Source organism: Aquarana catesbeiana, linkage group LG06, assembly GCF_042186555.1.
Source record: "Aquarana catesbeiana isolate 2022-GZ linkage group LG06, ASM4218655v1, whole genome shotgun sequence".
NCBI classification, from domain to species: Eukaryota; Metazoa; Chordata; class Amphibia; order Anura; family Ranidae; genus Aquarana; species Aquarana catesbeiana.
In genome coordinates, this window is record NC_133329.1 from 2,650,603 (window position 1) to 2,667,837 (window position 17,235).

The following is a 17,235-nucleotide window of genomic DNA, read 5'->3' on the forward strand; positions in this document are numbered from 1 at the left end:
CCATCATCCAATCACTATCATCATTACACCTGTGTGCTCCCCATCATCCAATCACTATCATCATTACACCTGTGTGCTCCCCATCATCCAATCACTATCATCATTACACCTGTGTGCTCCCCATCATCCAATCACTATCATCATTACACCTGTGTGCTCCCCATCATCCAATCACTATCATCATTACACCTGTGTGCTCCCATCATCCAATCACTATCATTACACCTGTGTGCTCCCCATCATCCAATCACTATCATCATTACACCTGTGTGCTCCCCATCATCCAATCACTATCATCATTACACCTGTGTGCTCCCCATCATCCAATCACTATCATCATTACACCTGTGTGCTCCCCATCATCCAATCACTATCATCATTACACCTGTGTGCTCCCCATCATCCAATCACTATCATCATTACACCTGTGTGCTCCCCATCATCCAATCACTATCATCATTACACCTGTGTGCTCCCCATCATCCAATCACTATCATCATTACACCTGTGTGCTCCCCATCATCCAATCACTATCATCATTACACCTGTGTGCTCCCCATCATCCAATCACTATCATCATTACACCTGTGTGCTCCCCATCATCCAATCACTATCATCATTACACCTGTGTGCTCCCCATCATCCAATCACTATCATCATTACACCTGTGTGCTCCCCATCATCCAATCACTATCATCATTACACCTGTGTGCTCCCCATCATCCAATCACTATCATCATTACACCTGTGTGCTCCCCATCATCCAATCACTATCATCATTACACCTGTGTGCTCCCATCATCCAATCACTATCATCATTACACCTGTGTGCTCCTCATCATCCAATCACTATCATCATTACACCTGTGTGCTCCCCATCATCCAATCACTATCATCATTACACCTGTGTGCTCCCATCATCCAATCACTATCATCATTACACCTGTGTGCTCCCCATCATCCAATCACTATCATCATTACACCTGTGTGCTCCCCATCATCCAATCACTATCATTACACCTGTGTGCTCCCCATCATCCAATCACTATCATCATTACACCTGTGTGCTCCCCATCATCCAATCACTATCATCATTACACCTGTGTGCTCCCATCATCCAATCACTATCATTACACCTGTGTGCTCCCCATCATCCAATCACTATCATCATTACACCTGTGTGCTCCCCATCATCCAATCACTATCATCATTACACCTGTGTGCTCCCCATCATCCAATCACTATCATTACACCTGTGTGCTCCCCATCATCCAATCACTATCATTACACCTGTGTGCTCCCCATCATCCAATCACTATCATCATTACACCTGTGTGCTCCCCATCATCCAATCACTATCATTACACCTGTGTGCTCCCCATCATCCAATCACTATCATTACACCTGTGTGCTCCCATCATCCAATCACTATCATCATTACACCTGTGTGCTCCCCATCATCCAATCACTATCATTACACCTGTGTGCTCCCCATCATCCAATCACTATCATCATTACACCTGTGTGCTCCCCATCATCCAATCACTATCATCATTACACCTGTGTGCTCCCCATCATCCAATCACTATCATCATTACACCTGTGTGCTCCCCATCATCCAATCACTATCATCATTACACCTGTGTGCTCCCCATCATCCAATCACTATCATTACACCTGTGTGCTCCCCATCATCCAATCACTATCATCATTACACCTGTGTGCTCCCCATCATCCAATCACTATCATCATTACACCTGTGTGCTCCCCATCATCCAATCACTATCATCATTACACCTGTGTGCTCCCCATCATCCAATCACTATCATCATTACACCTGTGTGCTCCCCATCATCCAATCACTATCATCATTACACCTGTGTGCTCCCCATCATCCAATCACTATCATCATTACACCTGTGTGCTCCCATCATCCAATCACTATCATCATTACACCTGTGTGCTCCCCATCATCAATCACTATCATCATTACACCTGTGTGCTCCCCATCATCCAATCACTATCATCATTACACCTGTGTGCTCCCCATCATCCAATCACTATCATCATTACACCTGTGTGCTCCCCATCATCCAATCACTATCATCATTACACCTGTGTGCTCCTCATCATCCAATCACTATCATCATTACACCTGTGTGCTCCCCATCATCCAATCACTATCATCATTACACCTGTGTGCTCCCATCATCCAATCACTATCATCATTACACCTGTGTGCTCCCCATCATCCAATCACTATCATCATTACACCTGTGTGCTCCCCATCATCCAATCACTATCATCATTACACCTGTGTGCTCCTCATCATCCAATCACTATCATCATTACACCTGTGTGCTCCCCATCATCCAATCACTATCATCATTACACCTGTGTGCTCCTCATCATCCAATCACTATCATCATTACACCTGTGTGCTCCTCATCATCCAATCACTATCATCATTACACCTGTGTGCTCCCCATCATCCAATCACTATCATCATTACACCTGTGTGCTCCCCATCATCCAATCACTATCATCATTACACCTGTGTGCTCCCCATCATCCAATCACTATCATCATTACACCTGTGTGCTCCCCATCATCCAATCACTATCATCATTACACCTGTGTGCTCCCCATCATCCAATCACTATCATCATTACACCTGTGTGCTCCCCATCATCCAATCACTATCATCATTACACCTGTGTGCTCCCATCATCCAATCACTATCATCATTACACCTGTGTGCACCCATCATCCAATCACTATCATCATTACACCTGTGTGCTCCCCATCATCCAATCACTATCATCATTACACCTGTGTGCTCCCCATCATCCAATCACTATCATCATTACACCTGTGTGCACCCCATCATCCAATCACTATCATCATTACACCTGTGTGCTCCCATCATCCAATCACTATCATCATTACACCTGTGTGCACCCCATCATCCAATCACTATCATCATTACACCTGTGTGCTCCCCATCATCCAATCACTATCATCATTACACCTGTGTGCTCCCCATCATCCAATCACTATCATCATTACACCTGTGTGCTCCTCATCATCCAATCACTATCATCATTACACCTGTGTGCACCCCATCATCCAATCACTATCATCATTACACCTGTGTGCTCCCCATCATCCAATCACTATCATCATTACACCTGTGTGCTCCCCATCATCCAATCACTATCATCATTACACCTGTGTGCTCCCCATCATCCAATCACTATCATCATTACACCTGTGTGCTCCCCATCATCCAATCACTATCATCATTACACCTGTGTGCTCCTCATCATCCAATCACTATCATCATTACACCTGTGTGCACCCCATCATCCAATCACTATCATCATTACACCTGTGTGCTCCCCATCATCCAATCACTATCATCATTACACCTGTGTGCTCCCCATCATCCAATCACTATCATCATTACACCTGTGTGCTCCCCATCATCCAATCACTATCATCATTACACCTGTGTGCACCCCATCATCCAATCACTATCATCATTACACCTGTGTGCTCCTCATCATCCAATCACTATCATCATTACACCTGTGTGCTCCTCATCATCCAATCACTATCATTACACCTGTGTGCTCCTCATCATCCAATCACTATCATTACACCTGTGTGCGCCCCATCATCCAATCACTATCATCATTACACCTGTGTGCTCCCCATCATCCAATCACTATCATCATTACACCTGTGTGCTCCTCATCATCCAATCACTATCATCATTACACCTGTGTGCACCCCATCATCCAATCACTATCATCATTACACCTGTGTGCTCCCCATCATCCAATCACTATCATCATTACACCTGTGTGCTCCCCATCATCCAATCACTATCATCATTACACCTGTGTGCTCCTCATCATCCAATCACTATCATCATTACACCTGTGTGCACCCCATCATCCAATCACTATCATCATTACACCTGTGTGCACCCATCATCCAATCACTATCATCATTACACCTGTGTGCTCCCCATCATCCAATCACTATCATCATTACACCTGTGTGCACCCCATCATCCAATCACTATCATCATTACACCTGTGTGCTCCTCATCATCCAATCACTATCATCATTACACCTGTGTGCTCCTCATCATCCAATCACTATCATTACACCTGTGTGCTCCCCATCATCCAATCACTATCATCATTACACCTGTGTGCGCCCCATCATCCAATCACTATCATCATTACACCTGTGTGCTCCCCATCATCCAATCACTATCATTACACCTGTGTGCTCCTCATCATCCAATCACTATCATCATTACACCTGTGTGCTCCCCATCATCCAATCACTATCATCATTACACCTGTGTGCTCCCCATCATCCAATCACTATCATCATTACACCTGTGTGCTCCCCATCATCCAATCACTATCATCATTACACCTGTGTGCTCCCCATCATCCAATCACTATCATCATTACACCTGTGTGCTCCTCATCATCCAATCACTATCATCATTACACCTGTGTGCTCCTCATCATCCAATCACTATCATTACACCTGTGTGCGCCCCATCATCCAATCACTATCATCATTACACCTGTGTGCTCCCCATCATCCAATCACTATCATCATTACACCTGTGTGCTCCTCATCATCCAATCACTATCATCATTACACCTGTGTGCACCCCATCATCCAATCACTATCATCATTACACCTGTGTGCACCCCATCATCCAATCACTATCATCATTACACCTGTGTGCACCCCATCATCCAATCACTATCATCATTACCACACCTGTGTGCTCCTCATCATCCAATCACTATCATCATTACACCTGTGTGCTCCCCATCATCCAATCACTATCATTACACCTGTGTGCTCCCCATCATCCAATCACTATCATCATTACACCTGTGTGCTCCCCATCATCCAATCACTATCATCATTACACCTGTGTGCTCCCCATCATCCAATCACTATCATCATTACACCTGTGTGCTCCCCATCATCCAATCACTATCATCATTACACCTGTGTGCTCCTCATCATCCAATCACTATCATCATTACACCTGTGTGCTCCTCATCATCCAATCACTATCATCATTACACCTGTGTGCTCCCCATCATCCAATCACTATCATCATTACACCTGTGTGCTCCCCATCATCCAATCACTATCATCATTACACCTGTGTGCTCCTCATCATCCAATCACTATCATCATTACACCTGTGTGCACCCCATCATCCAATCACTATCATCATTACACCTGTGTGCTCCCCATCATCCAATCACTATCATCATTACACCTGTGTGCTCCCCATCATCCAATCACTATCATCATTACACCTGTGTGCTCCTCATCATCCAATCACTATCATTACACCTGTGTGCTCCCCATCATCCAATCACTATCATCATTACACCTGTGTGCTCCCCATCATCCAATCACTATCATTACACCTGTGTGCTCCCCATCATCCAATCACTATCATCATTACACCTGTGTGCTCCTCATCATCCAATCACTATCATCATTACACCTGTGTGCTCCCCATCATCCAATCACTATCATCATTACACCTGTGTGCTCCTCATCATCCAATCACTTACCACTTTGAGTTCGGGGACGGAGCGACTCAGAGTCCATTCCTGACTGTTTACAAAGGAATCTGAAAGACAAAATATTTCCCATTTATTGGTCACCCTATAAATACAGGAACCTCCCACTCTCCACACACAGGACCCTCCCACTCTCCATGGACCCTCCCACTCTCCACACACAGGACCCTCCCACTCTCCATGGACCCTCCCACTCTCCACACACAGGACCCTCCCACTCTCCATGGACCCTCCCACTCTCCACACGCAGGAACCTCCCACTCTCCATGGACCCTCCCACTCTCCACACGCAGGAACCTCCCACTCTCCACAGACCCTCCCACTCTCCATGGACCCTCCCACTCTCCACACGCAGGACCCTCCCACTCTCCACACGCAGGACCCTCCCACTCTCCATGGACCCTCCCACTCTCCACACGCAGGACCCTCCCACTCTCCATGGACCCTCCCACTCTCCACGGACCCTCCCACTCTCCACGGACCCTCCCACTCTCCATGGACCCTCCCACTCTCCATGGACCCTCCCACTCTTCACACGCAGGACCCTCCCACTCTCCACGGACCCTCCCACTCTCCACGGACCCTCCCACTCTCCATGGACCCTCCCACTCTCCATGGACCCTCCCACTCTCCACACGCAGGACCCTCCCACTCTCCACGGACCCTCCCACTCTCCATGGACCCTCCCACTCTCCATGGACCCTCCCACTCTCCATGGACCCTCCCACTCTCCACACGCAGGAACCTCCCACTCTCCATGGACCCTCCCACTCTCCACACGCAGGACCCTCCCACTCTCCATGGACCCTCCCACTCTCCACTGACCCTCCCACTCTCCACACGCAGGAACCTCCCACTCTCCATGGACCCTCCCACTCTTCACACGCAGGAACCTCCCACTCTCCACGGACCCTCCCACTCTCCACACGCAGGAACCTCCCACTCTCCACGGACCCTCCCACTCTCCACACGCAGGAACCTCCCACTCTCCATGGACCCTCCCACTCTCCATGGACCCTCCCACTCTCCATGGACCCTCCCACTCTCCACACGCAGGAACCTCCCACTCTCCATGGACCCTCCCACTCTCCATGGACCCTCCCACTCTCCACACGCAGGAACCTCCCACTCTCCACACGCAGGAACCTCCCACTCTCCATGGAACCTCCCACTCTCCACACGCAGGAACCTCCCACTCTCCACACGCAGGAACCTCCCACTCTCCACACGCAGGAACCTCCCACTCTCCACACGCAGGAGCCTCCCACTCTCCACACGCAGGAACCTCCCACTCTCCACACGCAGGAACCTCCCACTCTCCACGGACCTTCCCACTCTCCACATGCAGGAACCTCCCACTCTCCATGGACCCTCCCACTCTCCACATGCAGGAACCTCCCACTCTCCACGGACCTTCCCACTCTCCACACGCAGGAACCTCCCACTCTCCACGGACCCTCCCACTCTCCTAATGCTGGAACCTCCCACTCTCCACGGACCCTCCCACTCTCCACACGCAGGAACCTCCCACTCTCCATGGAACCTCCCACTCTCCACACAGGAACCTCCCACTCTCCACGGACCCTCCCACTCTCCACACGCAGGAACCTCCCACTCTCCTAATGCTGGAACCTCCCACTCTCCACGGACCCTCCCACTCTCCACACGCAGGAACCTCCCACTCTCCACGGACCCTCCCACTCTCCACACACGGAAACCTCCCACTCTCCACTGACGCCCCCACTCTCCACATGCAGGAACCTCCCACTCTCCATGGACCCTCCCACTCTCCACACGCAGGAACCTCCCACTCTCCACAGACCCTCCCACTCTCCACAAGCAGGAACCTCCCACTCTCCATGGACCCTCCCACTCTTCACACGCAGGAACCTCCCACTCTCCACGGACCCCCCCACTCTCCACACGCAGGAACCTCCCACTCTCCATGGACCCTCCCACTCTCCACACGCGGAAACCTCCCACTCTCCACACGCGGAAACCTCCCACTCTCCACACGCGGAAACCTCCCACTCTCCACACGCGGAAACCTCCCACTCTCCACACGCGGAAACCTCCCACTCTCCACACGCGGAAACCTCCCACTCTCCATGGACCCTCCCACTCTCCACACGCAGGAACCTCCCACTCTCCATGGACCCTCCCACTCTCCACACGCAGGAACCTCCCACTCTCCACGGACCCCCCCCACTCTCCACACACGGAAAAAGCCCACTCTCCAAAGATTTGATACCAACTAGTACACCTCTACTACATCACTACTACTAAACCCCCTACTACTACTACATCACTATACCTATTACATCACTACCATGTTATAAAAGATATTCACACAAGACCCCCAAGATAGGGTCAGGTAGAAGGGATGGACAATCACCAAGCTCTTCCATGTTATAGAAAACGATCACACAAGACCCCCTAGAACCCAGGATGGGAGGCGGTAGAGGGGATGGACAAACGCCAAGCTCTTCCATGTTATAGAAGATGTTCACACAAGACCCATGGAAACCCAAGATAGGGGCAAGTAGAGGGGGTGGACAATCACCAAGCTCTTCCATGTTATAGAAGACGCTCACACAAGACCCCCTAGAACCCAGGATGGGAGCCGGTAGAGGTGATGGACAATCACCAAGCTCTTCCATGTTATAGAAGACGTTCACACAAGACCCTCAGGAACCCAAGATAGGGGCAAGTAGAGGGGGTGGACAAACGCCAAGCTCTTCCATGTTATAGAAGACGTTCACACAAGACCCATGGGAACCCAGGATGGGAGGCGGTAAAGGGGATGGACAAACGCCAAGCTCTTCCATGTTATAAAAGACGTTCACACAAGACCCCCTAGAACCCAGGATGGGAGGCGGTAGAGGTGATGGACAATCACCAAGCTCTTCCATGTTATAGAAGATGTTCACACAAGACCCATGGGAACCCAAGATAGGGGCAAGTAGAGGGGGTGGACAATCACCAAGCTCTTCCATGTTATAGAAGACGATCACACAAGACCCCCTAGAACCCAGGATGGGAGGCGGTAGAGGTGATGGACAATCACCAAGCTCTTCCATGTTATAGAAGATGTTCACACAAGACCCATGGGGACCCAGGATGGGAGGCGGTAGAGGGGATGGACAAACGCCAAGCTCTTCCATGTTATAAAAGACATTCACACAAGACCCCCCTAGAACCCAGGATGGGAGGCGGTAGAGGTGATGGACAATCACCAAGCTCTTCCATGTTATAGAAGACGATCACACAAGACCCCCTAGAACCCAGGATGGGAGGCGGGTAGAGGTGATGGACAATCACCAAGCTCTTCCATGTTATAGAAGACGATCACACAAGACCCCCTAGAACCCAGGATGGGAGGCGGTAGAGGTGATGGACAATCACCAAGCTCTTCCATGTTATAGAAGATGTTCACACAAGACCCATGGGAACCCAAGATAGGGGCAAGTAGAGGGGGTGGACAATCACCAAGCTCTTCCATGTTATAGAAGACGATCACACAAGACCCCCTAGAACCCAGGATGGGAGCCGGTAGAGGTGATGGACAATCACCAAGCTCTTCCATGTTATAGAAGATGTTCACACAAGACCCATGGGGACCCAGGATGGGAGGCGGTAGAGGGGATGGACAAACGCCAAGCTCTTCCATGTTATAGAAGACGTTCACACAAGACCCTCAGGAACCCAAGATAGGGGCAAGTAGAGGGGGTGGACAAACGCCAAGCTCTTCCATGTTATAGAAGACGTTCACACAAGACCCATGGGAACCCAGGATGGGAGGCGGTAAAGGGGATGGACAAACGCCAAGCTCTTCCATGTTATAAAAGACGTTCACACAAGACCCCCTAGAACCCAGGATGGGAGCCGGTAGAGGTGATGGACAATCACCAAGCTCTTCCATGTTATAGAAGACGTTCACACAAGACCCTCAGGAACCCAAGATAGGGGCAAGTAGAGGGGGTGGACAATCACCAAGCTCTTCCATGTTATAGAAGACGCTCACACAAGACCCCCTAGAACCCAGGATGGGAGCCGGTAGAGGTGATGGACAATCACCAAGCTCTTCCATGTTATAGAAGACGTTCACACAAGACCCTCAGGAACCCAAGATAGGGGCAAGTAGAGGGGGTGGACAAACGCCAAGCTCTTCCATGTTATAGAAGACGTTCACACAAGACCCATGGGAACCCAGGATGGGAGGCGGTAAAGGGGATGGACAAACGCCAAGCTCTTCCATGTTATAAAAGACGTTCACACAAGACCCCCTAGAACCCAGGATGGGAGGCGGTAGAGGTGATGGACAATCACCAAGCTCTTCCATGTTATAGAAGATGTTCACACAAGACCCATGGGAACCCAAGATAGGGGCAAGTAGAGGGGGTGGACAATCACCAAGCTCTTCCATGTTATAGAAGACGATCACACAAGACCCCCCTAGAACCCAGGATGGGAGGCGGTAGAGGTGATGGACAATCACCAAGCTCTTCCATGTTATAGAAGATGTTCACACAAGACCCATGGGGACCCAGGATGGGAGGCGGTAGAGGGGATGGACAAACGCCAAGCTCTTCCATGTTATAAAAGACATTCACACAAGACCCCCTAGAACCCAGGATGGGAGGCGGTAGAGGTGATGGACAATCACCAAGCTCTTCCATGTTATAGAAGACGATCACACAAGACCCCCTAGAACCCAGGATGGGAGGCGGTAGAGGTGATGGACAATCACCAAGCTCTTCCATGTTATAGAAGACGATCACACAAGACCCCCTAGAACCCAGGATGGGAGGCGGTAGAGGTGATGGACAATCACCAAGCTCTTCCATGTTATAGAAGATGTTCACACAAGACCCATGGGAACCCAAGATAGGGGCAAGTAGAGGGGGTGGACAATCACCAAGCTCTTCCATGTTATAGAAGACGATCACACAAGACCCCCTAGAACCCAGGATGGGAGCCGGTAGAGGTGATGGACAATCACCAAGCTCTTCCATGTTATAGAAAGATGTTCACACAAGACCCATGGGGACCCAGGATGGGAGGCGGTAGAGGGGATGGACAAACGCCAAGCTCTTCCATGTTATAAAAGACATTCACACAAGACCCCCTAGAACCCAGGATGGGAGGCGGTAGAGGGGATGGACAATCACCAAGCTCTTCCATGTTATAGAAGACGATCACAGAAGACATACAACACCAATGGAGCTAGAACTTACCCAGAAGGCCTTGGTTATCGGTGCAGGATACTGCCACCAGCACCGGCTCTGCCGCTCTGCCCCCATCACCTCTGTGTCGGCCATCACTGGTGGCGTACTCCTTCTTACGAAAAGGGCTGGTGAGTAACCTCCAAAAGCTTGTCCTATTTTCCTTGCTCTGAGCGGCTGGAGCATCGGTGACCCGGAGATCCTTCCGTGATGGTGCGGTGTGCAAGGAATAAGAGTCATCTTCACTGCGGCACCGTGATCTGCCATTGCAGGAATCGCCCTCCTTCCTCGTCTCTGCTGCGCGGCGTAGTCTGAAGCTGATGAAACTTTTGCGCAGGGATGAGAGGTTGTTCTTCTGTTCCGGTGTTTTGCTCCCAAACACGTTCCATCGTTGGCTGCTGAATATTGAAGAACCGCGCAGAAAGCCGGAGCTGCGGCTGAACTCCCTCCTGGAGAAGGATGCTCCCTGAGCTCCACTAAGACGGTTTATATCCAGAACACTCATACTAAGAGGCCGAGGTGAACTCATCGTCCCGATGCATGGTGGACAGTCCTGGGGCTCACACTTCCGCCCAGACCGCTGCTTCAGGAGGTCCAACAGTCCTCCGAGAGAGCTGGGACCTGCATCGGCCTTGGGGCTGGTGGTAAGTCCGTTCCCCACGGAGCACAGGCTTTTGGGTCTCTGTTTCTGATGCTTGGCCGCACTAACAGCAGCCTGGACGGCCCGGTTGGTGGACTGATCGGCAGTCTTTGTTGGCTGGATGGAAGGCTCCATACTGTCCAAGGAACACACATGCCTGAGCTCCACACTTCTGTGTGTCCTCATCGTGTCCAGGGACCAGGGGCAAGGACCACCACAGGCCGGAGGCTGGCCTCCACACCGAATCCCACAGCCATGAGAGGACGGAGGAGGAGAGGAACGCAGGGCTGAGAGATCTGACAGGAGACAGGGAGGGGAGGCACACCTCACTCTCCATACTACAGCATGTCCCGACACGCATGACAAGAACAAGTTCAACAGGGAGAGGCCAAGAAGATGCAGAATACCGAAACTGGCCAAATATCTCCAACCGCACACAATGTAACATTCCACCTCTGAGGGGGGGGGGGGGGGCTGCAAATATCTCCTCCGAGCAAAGCCAACCACACAATATTCCACCTCCGGGGGGGGCAAATATCTCCTCCGAGCAAAGCCAACCACACAATATACCACCTCCGGGGGGGGGGGGGCAAATATCTCCTCCGAGCAAAGCCAACCACACAATATACCACCTCCGGGGGGGGGGGCAAATATCTCCTCCGAGCAAAGCAAACCACATATACCACCTGCGGGGGGGGGGCAAATATCTCCTCCGAGCAAAGCCAACCACACAATATACCACCTCTGGGGGGGGGGCAAATATCTCCTCCGAGCAAAGCCAACCACACAATATACCACCTCTGGGGGGGGGGCAAATATCTCCTCCGAGCAAAGCCAACCACACAATATACCACCTCTGGGGGGGGGGGGGGGGGGGCAAATATCTCCTCCGAGCAAAGCCAACCACACAATATACCACCTCCGGGGGGGGGGCAAATATCTCCTCCGAGCAAAGCCAACCACACAATATACCACATCCAGGTATACGACCAGCAGAGGGAGAATGCTGACACTAAATGGAGGTCAGTGGAGGGATTGGTAGAGAGGGGTGGAGGACACTGAATGGAGGCCAGTGGAGGGATTGGTAGAGAGGGGTGGAGGACACTGAATGGAGGCCAGTGGAGGGATTCGTAGAGAGGGGTGGAGGACACTGAATGGGGGCCAGTGGAGGGATTGGTAGAGAGGGGTGGAGGACACTGAATGGAGGCCAGTGGAGGGATTCGTAGAGAGGGGTGGAGGACACTGAATGGAGGTCAGTGGAGGGATTGGTAGAGAGGGGTGGTGGACACTGAATGGAGACCAGTGGAGGGATTGGTAGAGAGAGGTGGAGGACGCTGAATGGAGGCCAGTGGAGGGATTGGTAGAGAGGGGTGGTGGACACTGAATGGAGACCAGTGGAGGGATTCGTAGAGAGGGGTGGAGGACACTGAATGGAGGCCAGTGGAGGGATTCGTAGAGAGGGGTGGAGGACACTGAATGGAGGCCAGTGGAGGGATTCGTAGAGAGGGGTGGAGGACACTGAATGGAGGCCAGTGGAGGGATTCGTAGAGAGGGGTGGAGGACACTGAATGGAGGCCAGTGGAGGGATTCGTAGAGAGGGGTGGCGGACACTGAATGGAGGCCAGTGGAGGGATTGGTAGAGAGGGGTGGAGGACATTGAATGGAGACCAGTGGAGTGATTGGTAGAGAGGGGTGGAGGACATTGAATGGAGACCAGTGGAGGGATTGGTAGAGAGGGGTGGAGGACACTGAATGGAGGCCAGTGGAGGGATTGGTAGAGATGGGCAGAGGACACTGAATGGAGGCCAGTGGAGGGATTGGTAGAGATGGACAGAGGACAGTGAATGGAGGTCAGTGAAGGGATTGGTAGAGAGGGGTGGAGGATACTGAATGGAGGCCAGTGGAGGGATTGGTAGAGAGGGGTGGTGGACACTGAATGGAGACCAGTGGAGGGATTCGTAGAGAGGGGTGGAGGACACTGAATGGAGGCCAGTGGAGGGATTCGTAGAGAGGGGTGGAGGACACTGAATGGAGGCCAGTGGAGGGATTCGTAGAGAGGGGTGGAGGACACTGAATGGAGGCCAGTGGAGGGATTCGTAGAGAGGGGTGGAGGACACTGAATGGAGGCCAGTGGAGGGATTCGTAGAGAGGGGTGGCGGACACTGAATGGAGGCCAGTGGAGGGATTGGTAGAGAGGGGTGGAGGACATTGAATGGAGACCAGTGGAGTGATTGGTAGAGAGGGGTGGAGGACATTGAATGGAGACCAGTGGAGGGATTGGTAGAGAGGGGTGGAGGACACTGAATGGAGGCCAGTGGAGGGATTGGTAGAGATGGGCAGAGGACACTGAATGGAGGCCAGTGGAGGGATTGGTAGAGATGGGCAGAGGACAGTGAATGGAGGTCAGTGAAGGGATTGGTAGAGAGGGGTGGAGGACACTGAATGGAGGCCAGTGGAGGGATTGGTAGAGAGGGGTGGAGGACACTGAATGGAGACCAGTGGAGGGATTGGTAGAGAGGGGTGGAGGACACTGAATGGAGGCCAGTGGAGGGATTGGTAGAGAGGGGTGGAGGACACTGAATGGAGGCCAGTGGAGGGATTGGTAGAGAGGGGTGGAGGACACTGAATGGAGGCCAGTGGAGGGATTGGTAGAGATGGGCAGAGGACACTGAATGGAGGTCAGTAAGGGGTTGGTAGAGAGGGGTGGAGGACACTGAATGGAGGCCAGTGGAGGGATTGGTAGAGAGGGGTGGAGGACACTGAATGGAGACAAGTGGAGGGATTGGTAGAGAGGGGTGGAGGACACTGAATAGAGGCCAGTGTAGGGATTGGTAGAGAGGGGTGGAGGACACTGAATAGAGGCCAGTGTAGGGATTGGTAGAGAGGGGTGGAGGACACTGAATGGAGGTCAGTAGAGGGATTGGTGGAGAGGGGTGGAGGACACTGAATGTAGGTCAGTGGAGGGATTGGTAGAGAGGGGTGGAGGACACTGAATGGAGGTCAGTGGAGGGATTGGCAGAGAGGGGTGGAGGACACTGAATGGAGGCCAGTGGAGGGATTCGTATAGAGGGGTGGAGGACACTAAATGGAGGCCAGTGGAGGGATTGGTAGAGAGGGGTGGAGGACACTGAATGGAGGTCAGTGGAGGGATTGGGAGAGAGGGGTGGAGGACACTGAATGGAGACCAGTGGAGGGATTGGGAGAGAGGGGTGGAGGACACTGAATGGAGATCAGTGGTGGGATTGGGAGAGAGGGGTGGAGGACACTGAATGGAGACCAGTGGAGGGATTGGTAGAGAAGGGCGGAGGACACTGAATGGAGATCAGTGAAGGGATTGGTAGAGAGGGGTGGAGGACACTGAATGGAGACCAGTGGAGGGATTGGTAGAGAAGGGCGGAGGACACTGAATGGAGATCAGTGAAGGGATTGGTAGAGAGGGGTGGAGGACACTGAATGGAGATCAGTGGTGGGATTGGGAGAGAGGGGTGGAGGACACTGAATGGAGACCAGTGGAGGGATTGGGAGAGAGGGGTGGAGGACACTGAATGGAGATCAGTGGAGGGATTGGGAGAGAGGGGTGGAGGACACTGAATGGAGACCAGTGGAGGGATTGGGAGAGAGGGGTGGAGGACACTGAATGGAGACCAGTGGAGGGATTGGTAGAGAAGGGCGGAGGACACTGAATGGAGATCAGTGAAGGGATTGGTAGAGAGGGGTGGAGGACACTGAATGGAGACCAGTGGAGGGATTGGTAGAGAGGGGTGGAGGACACTGAATGGAGACAAGTGGAGGGATTGGTAGAGAGGGGTGGAGGACACTGAATGGAGGTCAGTGGAGTGATTGGTAGAGAGGGGTGGAGGACACTGAATGGAGGCCAGTGGAGGGATTGGTAGAGAGGGGTGGAGGACATTGAATGGAGACCAGTGGAGGGATTGGTAGAGAGGGGTGGAGGACATTGAATGGAGACCAGTGGAGGGATTGGTAGAGAGGGGTGGAGGACACTGAATGGAGGTCAGTGGAGGAATTGGTAGAGAGGGGTGGAGGACACTGAATGGAGACCAGTGGAGGGATTGGTAGAGAGGGGTGGAGGACACTGAATGGAGGTCAGTGGAGGGATTGGTAGAGAGGGGTGGAGGACATTGAATGGAGACAAGTGGAGGGATTGGTAGAGAGAGGTGGAGGACACTGAATGGAGGTCAGTGGAGGGATTGGTAGAGAGGGGTGGAGGACACTGAATGGAGGTCAGTGAAGAGATTGGTAGAGAGGGGTGGAGGACACTGAATGGAGGCCAGTGGAGGGATTGGTAGAGAGGGGTGGAGGACACTGAATGGAGGCCAGTGGAGGGATTGGTAGAGAGGGGTGGAGGACACTGAATGGAGGCCAGTGGAGGGATTGGTAGAGAGGGGTGGAGGACACTGAATGGAGGCCAGTGGAGGGATTGGTAGAGAGGGGTGGAGGACACTGAATGGAGGCCAGTGGAGGGATTGGTAGAGAGGGGTGGAGGACACTGAATGGAGGTCAGTGGAGGGATTGGTAGAGAGGGGTGGAGGACACTGAATGGAGGTCAGTGAAGAGATTGGTAGAGAGGGGTGGAGGACACTGAATGGAGGCCAGTGGAGGGATTGGTAGAGAGGGGTGGAGGACACTGAATGGAGGCCAGTGGAGGGATTGGTAGAGAGGGGTGGAGGACACTGAATGGAGACCAGTGGAGGGATTGGTAGAGAGGGGTAGAGGACACTGAATGGAGACCAGTGGAGGGATTGGTAGAGAGGGGTGGAGGACACTGAATGGAGGCCAGTGGAGGGATTCGTAGAGAGGGGTGGAGGACACTGAATGGAGGCCAGTGGAGGGATTGGTAGAGAGGGGTGGAGGACACTGAATGGAGACCAGTGGAGGGATTGGTAGAGAGGGGTGGAGGACACTGAATGGAGAGCAGTGGAGGGATTCGTAGAGAGGGGTGGAGGACACTGAATGGAGGCCAGTGGAGGGATTGGTAGAGAGGGGTGGAGGACACTGAATGGAGGCCAGTGGAGGGATTGGTAGAGAGGGGTGGAGGACACTGAATGGAGACCAGTGTAGGGATTGGTAGAGAGGGGTGGAGGACACTGAATGGAGACCAGTGGAGGGATTGGTAGAGAGGGGTGGAGGACACTGAATGGAGGCCAGTGGAGGGATTGGTAGAGAGGGGTGGAGGACACTGAATGGAGACCAGTGTAGGGATTGGTAGAGAGGGGTGGAGGACATTGAATGGAGACCAGTGGAGGGATTGGTAGAGAGGGGTGGAGGACACTGAATGGAGACCAGTGGAGGGATTGGTAGAGAGGGGTGGAGGACATTGAATGGAGACCAGTGGAGGGATTGGTAGAGAGGGGTGGAGGACACTGAATGGAGACCAGTGGAGGGATTGGTAGAGAGGGGTGGAGGACACTGAATGGAGACCAGTGGAGGGATTGGTAGAGAGGGGTGGAGGACACTGAATGGAGACCAGTGGAGGGATTGGTAGAGAGGGGTGGAGGACATTGAATGGAGACCAGTGGAGGGATTGGTAGAGAGGGGTGGAGGACACTGAATGGAGACCAGTGGAGGGATTGGTAGAGAGGGGTGGAGGACATTGAATGGAGACCAGTGGAGGGATTGGTAGAGAGGGGTGAAGGACACAAAATGAAGGCCAGTAACTCCGTTAACTACAAACGAGGCCATTCCCGGAATCTGGATGGAGGAT

At 52.2% G+C, this 17,235-nt stretch overlaps 1 protein-coding gene across 6 annotated transcripts; it reads right to left on the minus strand.

Annotated features, from left to right (window-relative positions):
* Positions 1-2,957: 2,957 nt before the first annotated feature.
* LOC141148134 (uncharacterized) lies at positions 2,958-11,882 on the minus strand. Of its 6 annotated transcripts, none has more exons than XR_012245162.1 (4): positions 10,886-11,882; positions 4,859-5,698; positions 4,145-4,575; positions 2,958-3,665 (listed from the first exon to the last, which is right to left on the minus strand). XR_012245162.1 is itself a non-coding variant. In XM_073635316.1 (2 exons), the coding sequence occupies exons 1-2, from the start codon at positions 11,697-11,699 to the stop codon at positions 5,604-5,606; spliced, it is 909 nt and encodes a 302-aa protein (XP_073491417.1). In that variant the 5' UTR covers positions 11,700-11,882; the 3' UTR covers positions 4,806-5,603. The 6 variants fall into 6 exon arrangements, 1 of the variants encoding a protein (XP_073491417.1); XR_012245163.1 differs by lacking the exon at positions 2,958-3,665 and having other exon boundaries at positions 4,057-4,575; positions 4,859-5,412; positions 5,453-5,698; XR_012245165.1 differs by lacking the exon at positions 2,958-3,665 and adding an exon at positions 4,074-4,144 and having other exon boundaries at positions 4,299-4,575.
* Positions 11,883-17,235: the final 5,353 nt, after the last annotated feature.

What these genes read in the sequence shown, in the direction of transcription:
- LOC141148134 (XM_073635316.1), bottom strand. Translation starts at nt 11,699, where the DNA reads ATGAGGACACACAGAAGTGTGGAGCTCAGGCATGTGTGTTCCTTGGAC. An exon ending in CGATAACCAAGGCCTTCTGG is followed by an intron (nt 5,699 to 10,885) that starts GTAAGTTCTAGC and finishes TTTGTCTTTCAG; the next exon opens with ATTCCTTTGTAAACAGTCAG.